The 18,904-nt window shown below is 39.3% G+C and overlaps 1 protein-coding gene across 3 annotated transcripts in view; it reads left to right on the plus strand.

Annotated features, from left to right (window-relative positions):
• Ube3c (ubiquitin protein ligase E3C) overlaps positions 1-18,904 on the plus strand; it is a 95,886-nt gene that overhangs the window by 17,112 nt on the left and 59,870 nt on the right. For all 3 annotated transcript variants that reach the window (XM_085691087.2, XM_085691088.2, XM_048440171.3), the window contains exons 3-10: positions 1,698-1,772; positions 2,787-2,933; positions 8,104-8,219; positions 9,344-9,501; positions 11,869-12,022; positions 12,336-12,556; positions 13,433-13,584; positions 16,598-16,785. In XM_085691087.2, coding sequence (XP_085547213.1) covers positions 1,698-1,772; positions 2,787-2,933; positions 8,104-8,219; positions 9,344-9,501; positions 11,869-12,022; positions 12,336-12,556; positions 13,433-13,584; positions 16,598-16,785 — 1,211 coding nt within the window. The remainder of the gene's footprint in view (positions 1-1,697; positions 1,773-2,786; positions 2,934-8,103; positions 8,220-9,343; positions 9,502-11,868; positions 12,023-12,335; positions 12,557-13,432; positions 13,585-16,597; positions 16,786-18,904) is intronic.

The following is an 18,904-nucleotide window of genomic DNA, read 5'->3' on the forward strand; positions in this document are numbered from 1 at the left end:
TGTACAGATAAACAGAATATGAGATATGTATATGATGAAATGTTATTTGACCATAAGAGGGAATGATGTACTAACACATACTACAGTGTGTATGAAGCTTGAAAACACTGTGTCAAATGAAAAAGGTCAGAGAAAAGACAGACCAAGTGATTCCATCGTATCAACTGCTCAGGCTAGGAAAATCCATTGAAAAAAGTGTATGAGTAAAGACTTGGAGGGCCAGGCAAGGAGTGAAGGGTGCCTCCTAGAATAGGTAAGGGGTTGTAGGCAGGGACTGCTCATTTGTTTCCTGGCCACTCAGACACAGAAACTGTATTAATTAAAACACTGCTCAGCCTATTAACTCAGACTTCTTATTAACTAACTCTTACATCTTAAATTAACCCATTCCTATTATTTTATATTTTACCACACCGCTTGTGGTTTACCAGTAAGGTTGGGGGGGGGTAATCTGTCTCCTTTGGCAGCTACATGGCATCTCACTGACTCCGCCTTCTTTTCTCCTCTATCTCTGCTTGGAATTCTTGCCTTGTTCTAGTCTGTCCTGTCATAGGCCCAAGTGTTTGTTTATTCATTAACCAATAAAAACAACACATATATAGAAAGACTTCCCACATCAAGGGGTTTCTTTTTGGTTTCTTTTTGCCTTTAATCCTAGCACTCAGAATGCAGGGGCTGGAGGATCTCTTAGTTCAAGGCCAGCCTGGTCTGCAGGGTTCCAGAACTACAGAGAGAAACCCGCCTAGAAAAAGAAAAAATAGAAAAGATAGTGGTAATGGCTGTGAAACTCTCACGCATTAGAAATATGTTCAGTGATGGGATTGGAATGATGACTCGTTGTTTAAGAATACATAGTACTCTTGCAGAGTTCAATTCCAGTAGGTATGTTAGGCGACAGAACCACTTGTAACCACAGCTCCAAGGGATCCAATGCTTCTGGCCTCCAAAGGCACCTGCACTTACGTTCATATATCCACACATAGGTACAGACAGTAATTTAATAAAAAATGCTGCTTATGGTGTCACACACCTTTAATCCTAGCACTTGGGAAGCAAAGGCAGGAGGTTCTCTGTAAGTTTGAGGACATAGAAACCCTGTCTCAACAGCAAAACCAATAATAATAATAAAATGAATTCTTAAAATATGTTTGTAACTGGAAGTCTTTCTTCTGTCCCATCTAGTCTTTCTGGACTGGTCTCTCCTGACCACCAGTTTCCGCAACTGCTTGCAAAATAATCATTTGGGGGCTTAATGTTAATTATAATTGTTTGGCTGATGGCTCGGGCTTCTTACTGACTAGATCTACGTATAAACTAACACGTTTCTGTTATTCTGTATTTTACCATGCGGCTTGTGGCTTGTTACAAGCCACAAAAAAAAAAAATGTGGCTTGTCACATTTTTCTTCCCCGGTGACTGCTTGAGTACCTCTAACTCCACCTTCTTTCTCCCCATATCTCTGTTTGGACTTCCCGCCTAGCTATAGTCTGCCCTGGCATAGTCCAGAGCAGCTTCTTAATTAACTAGTGGTAATAAAACATTCACAGCATACAGAGGGGCATCCTACATCATATGTTCATTAAAAGAACGAATTTTATGGTATTTGGATCATAAAACTAATTATCAAAAAAATTTAGTAAGTGTCATTTTCACCAGTTCTAACCGATTGTTCCTTCTTTCCTTCCTCCATTATTCAGGAAGAAAGGCGAAGATTGAAAAATGCAATAATAATCCAGTCATTTATTCGAGGCTATAGAGACAGAAAACAACAAGTAAGTTTGTTTTTTTAAAGTTGGCACTTTGTGGCTAAGGCTGACAACCTGAGTTCAATTTCCACAACTCACATGATAGACAACCAACTCTTCAACCTTCATGTAACATGTCATCACCTAAGCATACACATACACAAACTAAATAAATATAATGTAAAAATTAAGAGAAATGAACCACAGCTGGAGAGATGGCTCAGAGGTTAAAAGCACTGGCTACTCTTCCAGAGGTCCTGAATTCAATTCCCAGCAACCACACGGTGACTTACCGCTATCTATAATGGGATCTGGTATCCTCTTCTGACTGCAGCCATACATGTAGACAGAACGCTGTATATATATAATAAATAAATAATTCTTTTTAAAAAAGAAGCAAAACATGTGAATGTATGCAACCATATTCTTAAGAACCAGGTGTGGTGTACAAAAGTCTAGTGTCAGCATTAGTGAGGCAGAAGCAGGCAGATCTGTGAGTTCAAGGTTATCTTGGCATACATAGAATTCCAGGGCAGGCTATGTAGAGAAATCCCATCTCAAATAAAAGAAGAAAAATAAAACAGGATTTATTTGAAGGGAAGTAAAACTGAAAGGAAATAGAAGGTTGTATGAGAAGTTATTTTAGATATAGTATTGTTTGTATAAGTAATATCTGTCTTAAATGAATTTATCATGCCTGCTTTATAAAATTTAGTGTTAATAAATAGTATTTTTCCTAATAAATAATTGTATTTGTTTTACTTAAAAGATTTATAAATAGATGAATTTTGGGGAAATTTTAAGTTTAAGACAAGTGGTAATTACAAAGAAGAAAGGTGTAGGTGGTTCTGGTAGACATTTTGGATCTTCACTGCATTTCAAGTTAGGAATTTTCACTTATGGCTTATTTTTTAATCTTTAACTGGGGTCCAGTAATCATTTCTTAGTTGTTGGTCACCATACCTATAAAACACTCATTGCTAATTTCCATTGTGACAACTATGGAGCAGTATGTTGACACATGACTTCCTCTGCTTACAGTATTCCATCCAAAGAAGTGCATTTGACCGATGTGCTGACTCAGCTCAGCCTGGTGGCACCTTCTGCCTTGCCGATGGTCCCAACCTTACCCTCTTAGTAAGGCAGCTTCTCTTCTTTTACAAACAGAGTGAAGACTCCAAACGTTTGGTGAGTATAGACATTTTCACTAAGTTCTGTTTACCTATTTTCCATCTCCATTGGGGGAAGGGGTGTGTCGAAGTGGTGAGTGTCTGAAGAAGCCAGATAACTCCTCCTCAAGTCTACGCCTTTTTTTTTTTTTAAAAATTTATTTATTATGTATACAGTATTCTGTCTGCGTGTATGCCTGCAGGCCAGAAGAGGGCACCAGACCTCATTACAGATGGTGGTGAGCCACCATGTGGTTGCTGGGAATTGAACTCAGGACCTTTGGAAGAGCAGGCAATGCTCTTAACTGCTAAGCCATCTCTCCAGCCCCCTGGGGTTTTTTTTTGTTTTTTTTTTTTAAATCCAGCTGTAATAGGTGACCTTTGTGTTGATGTATTTTACTTTTCAAAGTCAACATACATTTTAACTGATTTCTCTGTTATGGTATTTTAAGTGTTATAAGGATATTGTAGACACTCGTCAGTCAGTGTGTCCCACTTTCCTCTGTACGTCAGCCTCTCTTGTCTTTGTGCAGCTGCTGTGAGGTGTGTACCCTCACTATTGATTATGTGCATATATAGTAATACTTTACTTCAAATATAGGGTCTCTTTAAAAATGTAATCCATTTCTCTAAAATATTGTAGGTTTTTGTTACTACTAATGAGGGATAGAGAGCATTGTTTCGGTGAACTGTGTTCTTTTTTTTGTTTTGTTTTTTGAGATAGGGTTTCTTAGTGTAACCTTGGCTGTTGTGAAACTAGCTCTGTAGATCAGGCTGGCCTTGGACTCACAGATATAACCGTCCTTTGCCTTCCAAGTGCTAGGATTAAAGGCATGTGCCACCAACGCCTGGCATGACCTATTCTTAAAAAGTGGAACATGTAGTTAGGTATGATGGTTCATACCTGTAATTCCAGCACTTGGGTGATGGAATGATCAGGAGTTCAAGGCCGACCTGGATCACATTAAACACTGTTGCAAAAAAACAAAAACAACAACAACAAAAAAAACCCAAGCTGGGCAGTGGTGGCACACACATTTAATCCCAGCACTGAGGTGGAGACAGACAGATCTCTGTGAGTTCAAGGCCAGCCTGGTCTACAGAGGGAGTTCCAAGACTGGCTCCATAGCTACTGAGAAATCCTGTCTCAAAAAAAACTAGAAAAAAAACGACCAAACAAAAGCCCCCCAAAAGACCCTTTGTGTTTCATCTTCCCCAGGAAATATTATGAGATTTACATATAATTGTTAGGTTAGATATTTTTATTTATTTGTAATTGAGATTTCCAAATCACATTAAAAGGGGATATACAGTGAAAACTAGATAGAGCCCCACGTGGAGCAAGTACAAGGCAAAAGGCTGCTTTGCTATTATTTTTCTAGAGCTTGGCTGTAGTCCTAGCTCTGCAGGTGAACTTGAGCTATGCTGGGGCATGAAAGAACTTTGTATAACTGAAGCTTATCAAGAGAGGTACAACAGAGACTGGAGAGATTGCTTCGTGTTTGAGAGCACTAAATATTCTTTCAGAGAACCTGAATTCAAATCCAAGCACCCATATGCTTACAAATGTATATAACTCTAGTCCCAGGGGATCCAAGGTCTCCAGGCACCCATGTGATACACAGACATACATGCAGGCAGAAGGCCCATACATATAAAGGGGCTTGGGCACAGTAGTTAATCTGCCCACCATTCTGGACTTTGCTTCTGGGCAGCTGTCTGGAATCCTTTCTGAAGCCCAGGAGAAGAGGAGTAAAGCTACAGAAGCAAACCATCTAACTTGCCTCTCAACAGACTGCCTTTGCCTTAGGGCTCCCTATTCCTGGAATGGAAGGATCTCTAAGGAGCAGAAAACATGTAGGTGTTGTCTCTTTCCAGAACTCCTTGGTGTGTGAAAGCTCATCTGTAATCTGGTTCTAAAGAGGCATACACAGAAGTGCTCTAGAAGCTAGATGTGAAACCTTAGAGTGAAGAGGAGGCTTTGGCCCAGCCCCAGGCGCATGCAAAGCAAATAGTTCATGTGCAGATTGTGAAATCCTAAATAGAGCAAAATGTCGTCAAACACAGTTCAAATTAAAAAGCGGGGGGGAGGGGAGCTTAGGGTCTGGAGATTAGGGTCTGGCCATTAGGTCTTAACCAATGACCCATTGGTTAAGAGCATTGGCCACTCTTCCAAAGCACCTGAGTTCAATTCTCAGCACCCACATATCACAACTGTCTATTATTGTCCAGTTCCGGGAACCTGACACCCATGGCAAAAACAACAAATGCACATAAAATAAAAATGAATATTTTTTTAAACCCGCAATTTAAAAAAAAAGAAAAGTGAGTTAAAACCAGATGTGATGGTGAATGCCTGTGATCGCAACACTAGGGATTGTGGCAAATTCTGACTAACTGAGCTATAAGTGAGACTCTTTCTCAAAAATAAATAAGGAAGGTCAGAAGAGATCGTGAATATTTTCAATTCACTAACAAAAATGCAAGAACAGTTTTCCTGTGACAGTCACCTAATTAGTTCCCCAATTCCCACTTAGAAACAAGCAGGATGCCACCTTGGATAATTTTTTAGTGGTACTAAATGCAGATTTTAACATTTATGCCTATACCACCCCTTCTTTATTTAGTTCTCTCTCTTGCTCTCTTCCCCTTCTCTCTTTCTCTCTCTTCTTTTTTCAAGGCAGGGTCTGTAGCCCTGGCTGTCCTGGAACTTGATCTGTACTGTAGACTAGGCTGGCCTTGAACTCCCTGAGAACCACCTGCCCCTGCTTATCAAGCATTGAGATTAAAGGTGTGCACAAATATATGTTTTACTGTGACTTTAATATGGTCCTATGCCAAGAGAGTAATGTGCTATAACTGCACTTTTTTTCCTGTATATAGCTTGCTTTTAACTTTTCTTAAATTAATGCTTGCCTAACTTTTTATTGTTTTGTTTCTTTTGTTTTCAAGACAGGGTTTCTCTGTGTAGCTTTGGAGCCTGCCCTGGAACTTGCTCTGTAGACCAGGCTGACGATGAGCTCACAGAGATCCACTTGCCTCTGCCTCCTGAGTGCTGGGATTAAAGCTTGCCTCACTTTTTAATTAATTGGTTTTCTTTGAATCTCTTTCTCTCCTCCACCTGGCAACAGTTCTATGTTCCATTCTTGGCGCAACTTTTCATAAACTCGGGCTGTCCCTGTCTTCGTGCATTTCTTCCTAGCACAGGCCTGCTGTTATTCTGGGAAAGCCTTTGTTTTGCTTTTTCTGATTTCTCTGTCTTTTCTTGGTTTATTTTTTATGTTACTGATACTCATTCATCCTTGGTTGACACTTAAAATATATAAGGACAGTGTGGGGCTCTGAAGGTAGAGCTCAGTGATAGAGTGATTACCTCAAATGCGTGAGACCATCCTGTTGTAGGGTTTCTGTTGTTCTGATGAAACATGAAAAACATCTTGGAAGGAAAGAATTTATTTCAATTATACTTCCATATCACAGTTCATCATTAAAGGAAGTCAGGTCAGGCATTCAAACAGGGCAGGAACATGGAGACAGGAGCTGATGCAGAGACCATGAAGAGGTACTGTTAATTGGCTTGCTCTTTATGATTTGCTGAGAAATCCCGGACCAATAACCCCCACAATAGTCTGGGCCATCCCACATCAATCACTAGTTAAGAAACTGCCCTATAGGCTTCCCTGAAAGATCTTTTGAGAACATTTTCTCAATTGAGGTTACTCTCAGATCACTAGCTGTGTCAAGTTGACATAAAACTAGCCACCATTACAGAAGCAAACACAAACAAAAAAGCAAAATAGTTTTAAATATTTTTCTCATCTGTCTTTAGTAAATAACAAATATTAAGCAAATCAGATATTTAATGAGTACAATTTTTTCAGTAATAATGGCACATCTGTCACTTGTCAAATCCAGGAGATGGCAAAATGACTTAGCAGGTTTAAAGGTACTTGTGCCCAAGCTTGATGACCTGAGTTGAATTTCTAGGACCAATATTGTGGAAGGAAAAAACTGTCTCCTGTAGGTCACTCTAAACTGTAAACACACCATGCCATGGTATATGCTCACATCCATAAAACATAAATAAAAATTAAATGAAAAAATTTTAGAAAAGATTGTCAAATGAAGAACCGAAGCTAATTCGGAAAGTGTTGAAAATAGTATAATATTCTTAACTACTTCGAGATTTTTTTTGAAATTCACTTCAAATACCTGGTTAATAAAGTAAAACTTTATTCTTGGAGTTCCTACAACTGCCCTCTAGCTTTTTATCATTATAGTTTTTGTATGTCTTATTTTTATTTGCTAATAGGAACCACAAAATTTAAGATAAGCCGTGTGAGGTAGTTTGAAAGGTTTATTTCATGTTGGTTCCCATGAAAATGGATAGGGTGGTTCCAGATCAGAGTGATCTACTTTCAGGTGGTGTTAAGTAGGTTTTACAACCAGAAAACAGAATATTGAGTCTATTTCATAAAAATACAGTGGAGGAAATAGAAAAGAGTTCTTGTTAGGTGTTGAGGTTTCAGCGTCATTCAGAATCAGCCACATACATACTGTTTACAATCAAGCCTTGTGAACACAGGGGACAAAATCTGACATTCCGCTTTCCTGAACTCACAGGTTAGTCATCATTGATTCTAAAAGAGTGGACTCCTCTGACCAGCCCAGTTATGTGATTGTCCTTGGACTGGGAGCCATGTTTATTGCCTTCCTGTGAAGAGTGTGTGGGAGAAATTTCCCTTTAGTAAATCTCTGTGTGTAATATAAAAATAAAAACAAAAAAATCCTTAAATAGTGCATGAAGTTAGGGAAAGGAAACAGAAAGGATGTTGAAGGAGACTGCAGCTCTCCATACAAGAAGGACAAAGAATTGTTCATGCAACTTGAGGGTAGTGCTGTATTCCCTCTGTGGTGTTCTGGTGGATTGCTTCCATTTGCTTATGACTTGTTGTTTCAAGTAGAATGAGCTTTATATATTCTTTGTTTAACGACTAATAGTAATGTATATTAACATTGATGCTATTAAGATGGAGATATACAAGTCTTGCTAAAAAAAATTCGGAGTTAAAAACCTTATTCTTTATCAAGTTTTGATTAAAGTGTAGAAACCATGTAAAGACATTTTTTAGTATTATCTAAATAACCAAGCAAATTTAATGGGTTATTTTTATGTTTTACTCTTACAGATATGGCTATATCAGAACTTAATTAAGCACAGCTCTCTGTTTGTAAAGCAATTGGATGGATCAGAGAGACTGACATGCTTATTTCAAATAAAGAGGTTGATGAGTCTTTGTTGCAGGTAAGTTTTGTCATAGCTGGAAACTTAAAAACCGTCTGAGACACCTAAGATCAGCCTCCTTTTCAAAGTTGTGTGTGTCTTTCAAGTATGGGATATATAACAGTGTATAACAATGCCTCTGCCAAGTCAGTTTTAAGAAAAGACATGGAGGAACTGGAGAGATGGTTCAGTGGTTAAGAGTGCTTACTGCTTTTGCAGAGGACTGGAGTTCAGTTCCTAGTACACAGCCACCTGTAACTATATTTCCAAAGGATGTGACACCCTTCTCTGGCTTCCCACAGGCACCCGCACTCGTGTGCACATACACACATAGTCACACACGTAAACATGTTAAGATTTTTTTTAGGGCTAAAGAGATGTCTCAGAGGTTAAGAGCATTGGCTGCTCTTCCAGAGGTTCTGAGTTCAATTCCTAGCAATGACATGGTGACTCACAACCATCTACAATGAAATATGGTGCCCTTTTGGTGTCCAGGCAGAACATTGTATACATAATAAATAAATAAATCTTAAACTTTTTTTTTTGTTGTTGTTGTTGTTGTTGTTGAGACTGGGTCTCCATCTATAGCCCTAACTGACCTGGAACTTATACAAATCTGCCTGCCTTTGCGTCACCTTCTGAATGGTAGGATTACAGGCCTGTGACACTACACCTGGCTGGAGGCCATTTTCAAATTAAGATTCCTTTTGTCTGTAGTTCTCCTCCTAGCAGGAGGGGAGGCTTCAGTCAAGATAATGCTGTACCAAAGAGAGCATGCTGTTCTGTACTGTTGGGAACCTGCAGGTCTAGACAGACCTGATGTCACTGGTTGCAATGGCACTTTTTCCAGAAAGCTTTACCCAGGTGAAAATGTAACTTCTCTTCCAACAATCCATGTGCTATGGTTTTCTGTCACTGTTCGTAATATTTGTTTGTCCTCTGCTGTCTCTCCCTCTGAGATGGAATATTTTTCATGTCTACCTGCTAAAGGGATACTGTTGACACATGATAAAAGACTCAGGAATTCTGAACATTGTTGCTTGAGCAGTAGTGCAGTGTGACTCACATGCTCGTCACAGAAATTGGAGCCGTCAGGAAAACTGGCAGCCCTGACTTTCTAGTAAGTATGTGAATCTGTTTTACAGGTTGCTGCAAAACTGTACTGATGACAGTTTGAATGTTGCACTTCCAATGCGAATGCTTGAGGTGTTTTCATCTGAGAATACATACTTGCCTGTTTTACAAGATTCTAGCTATGTGGTGTCAGTGATTGAACAAATTTTGCACTACATGGTTCACAATGGTAAGTGGGGCAAACTGTGGAGGTGGGCATTGTTGTGGAGGCATGCATTGTCTTGTGTGCTGTTAAAAGATGGTACTGCTCTGATCAACACACTGATCTTCAGAACAGAAGCTGTGCACGTGTGTGCCTTCTAGGAGAGTGATACAGCCACTGAGTCCTAGCATTGGTCCCAACCTCTACAAACGCAAAAGTCTTTTCAGTGTCTGTACCTAATTATTTTTTGTTTTATAAAAAACAAGTTCCTCTGGTTAATCATAAAAGGAACTGGTTTAAGGCTGGGTATGGTGATATGTGCCTTTAATCCCAGCACTTGGGAGTCAGAGGGCAGGCAGGTTTCTGTGAGTTTAAAGCCAGCCTGGTATGCAAAGAGTTCCAGGACAATTGGGACTGTTAAACAAAGAAACCCTGTCTTGAAAAAACAAAAAATATTGGTTGTTCTTTAAAGTTATAAATTACTGTTACTACAGAGTGTTAATAACTGATTTTATTGAAGTATATACCTATATAGATTAACTCTAGCTGATATAGATTAAGATCATAAAAATTATGGTCTCATTCATTTTTACTGTTTGTAGAGCTTAGTAAGTGTAAATGCCCCTAACTTGCTTTGTTAAAAATCTCAGAAAACTACTGACTTAGTGAAAATCACAGTGATTTTCTAAAATCACAGTTTGATTTTCTAAGAAATAAATTCATGATGGCATTGAACTTGAATGAACTTGTGTACTGTATATATCCAGTTCAGGCTAAGCATTTGATGATAATTTTCTTTTTTCCTGTTTTCTAAAACTATTAGGAAGACAATTATGAGCTTCACCTTCTTTGAAATGTTTCTAAAAATGAAAGGTGATTGAAAATCTTCCATCAAGGGGGCTGGAGAGATGGCTCAGTGGTTAAGGGCTCAATCTAATCTTCCAGAGACCTGGGTTCAATTCCTAGCACACACATGGCAGCTCATTGCTGCCTATGACTCCAGATTCAGGGGATCCCACACCTTCATACAGACATACATGCAGGCAAAACACAAATGCACAGAAAATAAATAAATATTATTAAAAATTATTATTTTTAAAAGTCTTCCATTAAAACTGTTGCTTTTGTTGTGTGCAGTGGTGTGGCTGTTTTTCAGTTGTTTTAATGAATTATTTTGTGGTGTTACTGTCCAGATTATGGTCTTTAAGTAGGTTGTTGTTTCTTCTAAAAGAAACTTGGAAGTTCCTACAGACAAGCAGATCTTGGTCAGGCTAGCAAAGTGAGACAGACCACTGAATAGCATGGGTACCCATGCAGTCGCGGGGTAGCATGAAGGTCGTAAGGATAGCAACTACTGTAGACAGAAGGACATTAACATGTCTGAATCCATGACTTCATTATAACACTAAGGGAGCCCACAACATTAATTCCATTCTGAGGTGTTTGGATTGTGATCAGAAGGTCACATTATGGATCTTACTGGGATTATAGGATTATGAGTCAAGCATGTTGATTAAATAAAATTAATAACACCGGACAGTTGGTGACTTGATTACTTAGTAGCTATTTGTGATATTAAGAAGCACTAATTCTTGAGGCCAGTCTGATCTACAAAGTGAGTTTCAGGACAGCCAGTGCTATTACACAGAGAAACCCTGTCTTGGGGTGGGGAGGGGGGAAGGTACTAATTCATTTTTAGATATGATAATGGTCCTCTTAAAATATTTTGCAAGTCCATGGTGGCACATACCTGTAATCCCAGTACTCAATAGGCAGGCAGATCTCTGAGTTCAAGGCCAGCCCGGTCTACAAATCGAGTTTCAGGCCAGCCAGAGCTGTTACACAAAGAAACGCTGTCTTGAAAAAAAATTAATCTTTTCATGATATACTGAAGTAATTATGTCTTAGGTTTGCTTCTGAATAAATAGGTAACAGTGGGTCAATACCAGCATTGTAGGCATCGTTGATGCTAACTAAGCAGTAGATATGAGAGTCTATGTGCCATTCAGAAATATTCAAAATAAATGTAGCTGGATGTAGTGACTCACCTATTATCATAGCACCTGGGAGACTGAGGAAGGAGGATTGCCATGAGTTTGGTGCCAGACTGAACTACAGAATGAGACTCTTCCCCTTTTCCTCCATATAGCTTTATAAAACATTTAAAAATTGATGATGGCAATTGAGATACCTCAGTGAGTAAAGACACTTTTTGCCAAAAACTTGATCTGAGTTCAATTCCTGGGTTCATCAATGTAGAAGAGAACAGATTCCTCCAAATTGTCCTCTGAGGCTTCCCAAAAATAAATATATTTTTTAAAATTTTAAGGCATTTCTCTATTGTAATAAAAAAGGGCACCAAATATAAATGTGTTTTCCCCATTTTTTTTTTAGGGTATTATAGATCTCTCTACTTGTTGATTAATAGCAAACTTCCATCAAGTATTGAATATTCCGATTTATCGCGAGTTCCTATAGCAAAAATTTTGCTGGAGAATATCCTAAAACCATTGCACTTTACATACAGCTCCTGTCCTGAAGGTGCAAGGTGGGTGAGTGAAGATTGGGCAGTCACATTTTTTCTTTATTAGTATATCGTGGTTTGCGGGGAAGTGTGCAGTGTACTTTTCTCTTTCTCGCCTGTGCCTAACATAAATTTGTAATTCTAATGATCTGGCTATTTGTTTCCTGCTCTTTAGTACCCATCCATGAAAAAAAATTACATTAATAGAAAATATATAAAATCAAATTCTAGTCTCTACTAGATTATTTACTTAGGAGAACTTTTGGGGAAGTGATTTTAATCTGTGATTTGATGGGTAAGATGTTTTGATTCTCTTTAAATCCCTTTTCTTTTTCAGACATCAGGTTTTCTCAGCCTTCACAGAGGAGTTTCTGGCAGCACCTTTTACTGAGCAAATTTTTCATTTCGTCATTCCGGCGTTAGCAGATGCACAAACTGTCTTCCCTTATGAGCCCTTTCTGAATGCATTATTGTTACTAGAGAGTCGAAATTCAAAACGGAGTAGTGGAGTGCCATGGCTCTTCTATTTTGTTTTAACTGTTGGCGAGAACTATTTGGGTATGAAATGCAAGGTGTATTTTTCCTAACTCCTGTATAGATAGATAGTTGAGCAGATGACTCAGGAGAAGACTGCAGTGACATTTTAGCATGAATTTCACAAATTGTTAGAAATCTTGAAGTCCAGGCTGTTTTCCTAGTTCCCATTTTTGTGATCAAAAAGCAAGACGTGAGCTTTCCCAACCCTTAGCATTTAGTTCCAACACTGGCTACTTGAAGAGAGGGTCAGATTCCACAAGTTGAAGGCTTAGTCCCATGAAACTGCCTGCACTTCAGACCCCATTTCTCAAAATGGGTTGTTATCTTTGCTTCTGACCAAGTTATAAAATTGGGGTTCTTGAAACCCCTTCCTTGAGCCTGATAGTTTACTAGAGTCTGAGAAGCATGTTGACTATTGTATTATAATCATTACAGCTGAGCAGCCAATAGTGTTGAGGTCTGTGGGGAGGGTATTGGGGCTTGAACACTTATCTGGTATGTTCAGGGGCTCAGAACCTTGTTCCAGTTTCAGTAGCCCTTTTCCTGATCACCTCTCTTTAGAAGCTGGGGTTGGGTTTAAAATAAAAAACTCTAGCCTGCTTATCATTTTACCTGTCCAGGTATTAGCACGCCTTTAGGCTGTTTAAGCCTTCAGTAACCTTAAGCAAAAACTCAATGAGTGTGGCCAGAAGGGGCTTGCAGGAGTGACCAGAGACTTTGCAGGTACTCAGGTCTTAGGTTCCCCGAAACAAAGACCAAATTCATTGCATAGTGTGCGGCAGTTTGGATTTAATTAAAACAGTAAGGCCTGTTCAGAAATACCTCTCTAATGAAGAAAGTGATGCCCAAATGTCTGAAGTAACTTTTAGTAACTCATGTGCTGATTGTTTTTTAAAGGAGCACTGTCTGAGGAAGGCCTGCTGATTTATCTACGAGTGCTCCAGACCTTCCTCTCTCAGCTACCTGCTTCACCCACTGGTACAGGCTGCCCTGATTCCACCAGTGACTCTGAGGATGATAATGAGGAGACTGACCAACCTACCAGCCCTGTAAGCAACCATACTAGAAGTATTCTTCTAGCTACTCATCTTTAGTTCTACAGCCAGGAAAGTATACAGGCCCTGTTAAGCTAAACTGGTCAGTCTTGTCCTCTGTCTACTCTTATTTCTATAGCTACTCCCAATCCCAGAATCAACTTGAGTGTCTCAGGTTGCCAAAGGAAATAAAAGAAGTAAATTCTGCACTTGCAGCTTAAGCAACTTCCTTAGCATTGTATGACCAACATCAATTCCCTCTGAGAGAGGCTGGGGAAGTAAAGTTATATACAGTCTGTTTCCTGTCTATGTTAAGATATGGTATAGGCTTTGTTACAGGACACTCTTCCTTCCTGTGAGCAGAGGCTGATTTAGGAACAAAAACATATATAAATCTCCTTCCTGACTGTGTTTTATTGCTGTTTCCATCTATGGAAAATGTTACTCCACTTTAAGTCATTCCCTCCCCATAGTACATAATGGTTTAGGAGATCTCTTACACAGTTTTATACTTCGATTCCTCTTTTCTTTCTCCTGTCCTGGAGATTATTCTTTTTTCTTTAGGTTGAGAATTAATTATCGAGTTATAAATAAACCAAGAACTACTCATTTCTGGGCCAGATCTTTTGTTCCAGTTTTTTTTTTTCCTTATATGTGTATAGGTTTTGCAAGCATGTCTGTCTGCCAAATGCATGCAGTGCCCTCAGAAGTCAGAAGAGGGTGTTATATCCCCTGGAGACTAGAGATATTTGTGAGCCACCATGTGGGTTCTGGTAATTTAACCCAAGTCCTCTGAAAGAGCAGCCGTGTTCTTAATGGAATCATCTCTCTGGTCCCCCTTTTAAGACTTTTTAAAGACAAGATCTTGTGTAGCACCTCTAGCTGAGCTAGAACTCACTCTATAGCCCAGACTGACCTTGCACTTAAGCCATCCTTATGCCTCTGCCTTCTACCTGCTGGGCTGACTGGTGTGGGCCACCACACATAACTTTTCTGGGGTGGGCACAAGATTTCACTCTCTGGTCGTGGTTGGCTCCAAACTCAGAGATTCCCCTGATTCTGCCTCTTGGGTGCTAGGATTAAAGGTATGTACCATAATATACCTGCTAAACCTTTATTTTAAATTTTATTTATTTTGTAGGGTTGGGGATTAAACTCCTGGCTTTGAGTATGCTAGATAAGTGGTCTATCTCTGTCTGAGCTACTTCCCTAGTCTACCTGACTTCTTTTTAATTCTTAAGAATTTAAGTATATTTTGTTGGCTCATAAGAATTTTATGATGAGCTAGACAGTGGTGGCACATGCCTTTGATCCCAGCACTCAGGAAGCCAGAGGCAGGCGAATCTCTGGAGTTCAAGGCAGCCCAGCTTCTACAGAGTAAGTTTCAGGATAGCCAGGGCTACACAGAGAAACCCTATCTCCAAACAAACAAACAGATTACATGATGGGGTGGGTCTGGTGGAATACACCTTTAATCTTTTCACTTGGGAGCCTGAGGCAAGCAGATCTCTGAATTTGAGACCAGCCTGGTCTACAAGAACCAGTTCCAGGATAGCCAAAGTTACATAGAGAAAACATGTCTCAAGAGAGACAGACAGACAGACAGACATTGGCAGTAGAACTGAGGAACTAAGGGTTCAATGATAGACTACTCTCTTGCCTAGCATGCTCCAGGCCCTGGGTTTCATTCCTAATAGCATCCCCTCTGCAGGGGAGAGGGGGAAGAAATAAAACCACCCTGAAATAGGGATAGATAGGCTATCTTTATTTACTGGGGTAATAACTTAGGACAATTTGTCACTAATCTTATTGGGTCAGATTCGATATGTTCATGGTTATATTACTACCTTTTCTTTCCTCTGATACTTAATTGGGTGGAACTTAATTTGACTGTAGGAGACCTCTCCAAGGTCAAAGTTGCTCTATAAGCCAAGTGTCATGGCTCACTACTATAATCATGGAAAGTTGAGGCAGGAGGATCTCAAGTTTAAGACCACCTTGAGCTATCTAGTGAGTTTGAGGGCGGTCTGAACTATGTAGGAAGACCATGTCTCAAACCCTCCCCGCCAACAACATTTACCCTCAACTCTTTTTGACTTTCTGGTTTCAGTATAGTCTTTTCACTTATGTATAGTAGATTGCAAAATTTTGTGTGTCAAAACCAGCAGCCGGGCAGTGGTGGCGCACACCTTTAATCCCAGCACTTGGGAGGCAGAGGCAGGCGGATCTCTGTGAGTTCAAGTTCAGCCTGGTCTACAAGAGCTAGTTCCAGGACAGCTAGGGCTGTTACGCAGAGAAACCCTGTCTCAAAAAACAAACAACAAAAAAACAAAAAACCCAGAAATACTACCATTGTGTTCTCAAGGTTCAAGTTTAATGGCTAGAATTTAAGACTTTTACTCTAAAGGAGTGTTGGGATTGGTAAATTACTTTAAGTTTTCAGATAGTTGACAGTACTGTCATAGACACTCTCATTTATATGTTTTTTTTGTATACACATATATCAGAAAAAGCATATATCTTTAGTCAATACTGTATATTAGTAAACCACATGGCATAGGTTTTATTCAGTAAATTAAACCTAGTGAAGTTAAGATATCAAACACCAAATTTATTATGTATTTTTCATATTCTTTAAATTTTTTTATTGTCTCATAATCTAAAGCAGAAATTTCACTAGATGATAGTTTCACTTGGTGTCTCAGTACAACTCAGATTAATGATACATGGAATGAATTTTTCTTAAGGTATAAATGCTAAAATATATGCTGAATTGTAGGCAGAACTTGAGTATTCGTAGTTGGTGTGCTGCTGTGATGAACAGAGTTGATGCCTGGTGGTGACTGTCTTTAGAGGTGTTAGATTGCCTCAGGGGGTATGTTAGAAACAGTACTGGGAGGTAGTGGGATATGGCTGATTGTTAGGTAGGGCTTTGTGTTTTCTCCTGAAAGGTGTAAAGTGATAGGCGAGCTGGTTCGGCAAGTTGCAGCAGCACTCCACTCACTCAGATTCACTCTGTTGTATGTAGGAGGATGGTAGGGTCTCAGCCCCATACATAACCGAAGAATGTCTGAGAAAGCTGGATACGAAGCAGCAGACCAACACCCTGTTGAACCTGGTGTGGAGGGACTCAGCCAGTGAGGAGGTCTTCACGAGGATGGCTTCCATCTGCCACACACTGATGGTGCAGCACCGTATGATGGTGCCCAAAGTCAGGCAGGTCTCTTGGGGTCGATGTGCACAGGTGGGGGAGTGTGCTATCTTGCTATGAATCATGGGATGTAAATTGTGACCTCTTTGTCTGTTTTCTGATAAAAGATGACATAGGATACTGGACTCGCCAAACCCTTCATAAAAATGAGAGACTGTTTTTCTTTATGGAACCATTTATTATTGCATATCCTTCCTGGCCCTGAGTGTGGTATAGTAGCAAATTTCTTCAGCTAGCTTCGCTTGCAGTAGAGTCTTGCATATGAGTGTTTAGGCCTCAGCATACATTTTTAAAATTTTGGACTTAATAGCTGTGTGTCAGTATACTGAAATTCTTTTTAGGCTTTCTTCATGGTGTCTTTTAGTCATATTACCTGTGGCAAATTACTATAGTCAGTAAAAACAAACACATACATACATACATACATAGAAATATAAACTGTGAAAGAAACTTAAATGGCTGCTGGTGGTGCACATCTCTTTAATCCCAGCACTTGGGAGGCAGAGGCAGGCAGATCTCTATGTTTGAGGCCAGCCTGGTCTACAGAGTCAAGTTCCAGGACAACCTAGGACACAGAGAGAAACCTGTCTCGGGGGGAGAGGGGGAAAGGAAAGAAAGAAAGGAAACTTTTGGTTGGGATAAAACAAAATGTGTAAGTTTTTAAATGCAGTCTGTCACCTGGGCTGTCTGCTATAACGATCCATTCACGCCTTATAGTCAATTGCAGTAGAGCAGGTGTAAGACACAAAGGTGCTTCACCTTGACGGGACACATGATCAATAGCAGGAAGGAATCCCTTGTTTTGGATGGTAATTTTTGGACATATGAGCATTGCTGCCTTGGTTGTGCTTAATTTCAAAGGTGTTTAAGGACAGGAGTGAATAATGTCCAGTGCAGTTGAAGAGTGGACCATGAGCCTTAGGATCCTTCTAAGCATTTAAGAATATCCTTATCACAGATGCTTTACTGTCAAGAAAAGAAGAAACATACATGAATTTGTTCTTGATTTTAAAAAATACTTAAGCTTAAAAAAAAAAAATAAAGCAACTTTCTGTGTTGGCTCAATTTTATGAGTACAACCCTGTTTTCTCTGAGCAACTATCCAAAACTTTTATTTATGTTTTGAATATTACAGTAAGTTTTTAAATTTAGGCTGTTTTTGGTTTTGCTTGTTTGTTTGTTTTTTTCAGCTCGTGAAACAACAAATAGACTTAACTGCTTTCAGTCTGGTTTTTTTTTGTTTTGTTTTTTGAGTGTTTTCTATTTTCAAAGCTGAGGTTGGTGGGTTTAGTTTCTCTTTAGTGTTGGCTCTAAGGATTATAAAGGGTGTGATAGTCCGTTTTATACTGGTAGAGATTTCTGAGACAAGCATGGGTATGAAGAACAGACAGAGAACTCTGTATGTAAGGACACAGTTCTGCATAAAGATGGAGAAAAGGATGATAATGTATTATTCTGTGGTTGTATAAAGAGATTGGCTGCATCCACAGTTAGCTAGCTGGAATGATCCAGAGGTGGCAACATACACATTTTTAATATTTTTCATTGCTTCCATAGGGTTCTTTAAAAGTTCCCATTGTAATTTTGAGTCTCACCCAGTCGTGTTTCAATGTGGAATTTCAGTGTTAATACTACTTCATCATGAACCTTTGACAGACATTTTTATAAGTTTATAATACTTTTGAGGTAGGCAAGAGTTCCCTTCCTGATGCAAGCAGATTGTAAAAGACAGCTTGCATAATAATCTTTTATTATTTTATTATTAATAATTATTAATATTTTGCTGATATATATTGATGTTTTATTTGCACACCAGAAGAGGACGTTGGGTCCCATGGGACTATAATTACAGATGATTATGAGCCACTATATGAGTACTGAGAATTGAACCCAAGTCCCCTGGAAGATCAGCCAGTGCTCTTAACTGTTAAGTCGTCTCTCCAGTCTGCAAAATAATCTTAATAGAGCCTTGCCAGTTCAAGATTTTATGATTGCTCTGTGTGGGTGCACAGGCTTGAGATCCTGATTCTCAGGCAGCTGATGTGGGAGATCATGAGTTCTTAATCCAGGCTAGGCTACACTGTCGAACACACAAAAAATGATTTCAGGATTCTGTGTAAATGT

Source organism: Myodes glareolus, chromosome 6 (assembly GCF_982192425.1).
Source record: "Myodes glareolus chromosome 6, mMyoGla1.1, whole genome shotgun sequence".
In the NCBI taxonomy this organism is placed as follows: domain Eukaryota; kingdom Metazoa; phylum Chordata; class Mammalia; order Rodentia; family Cricetidae; genus Myodes; species Myodes glareolus.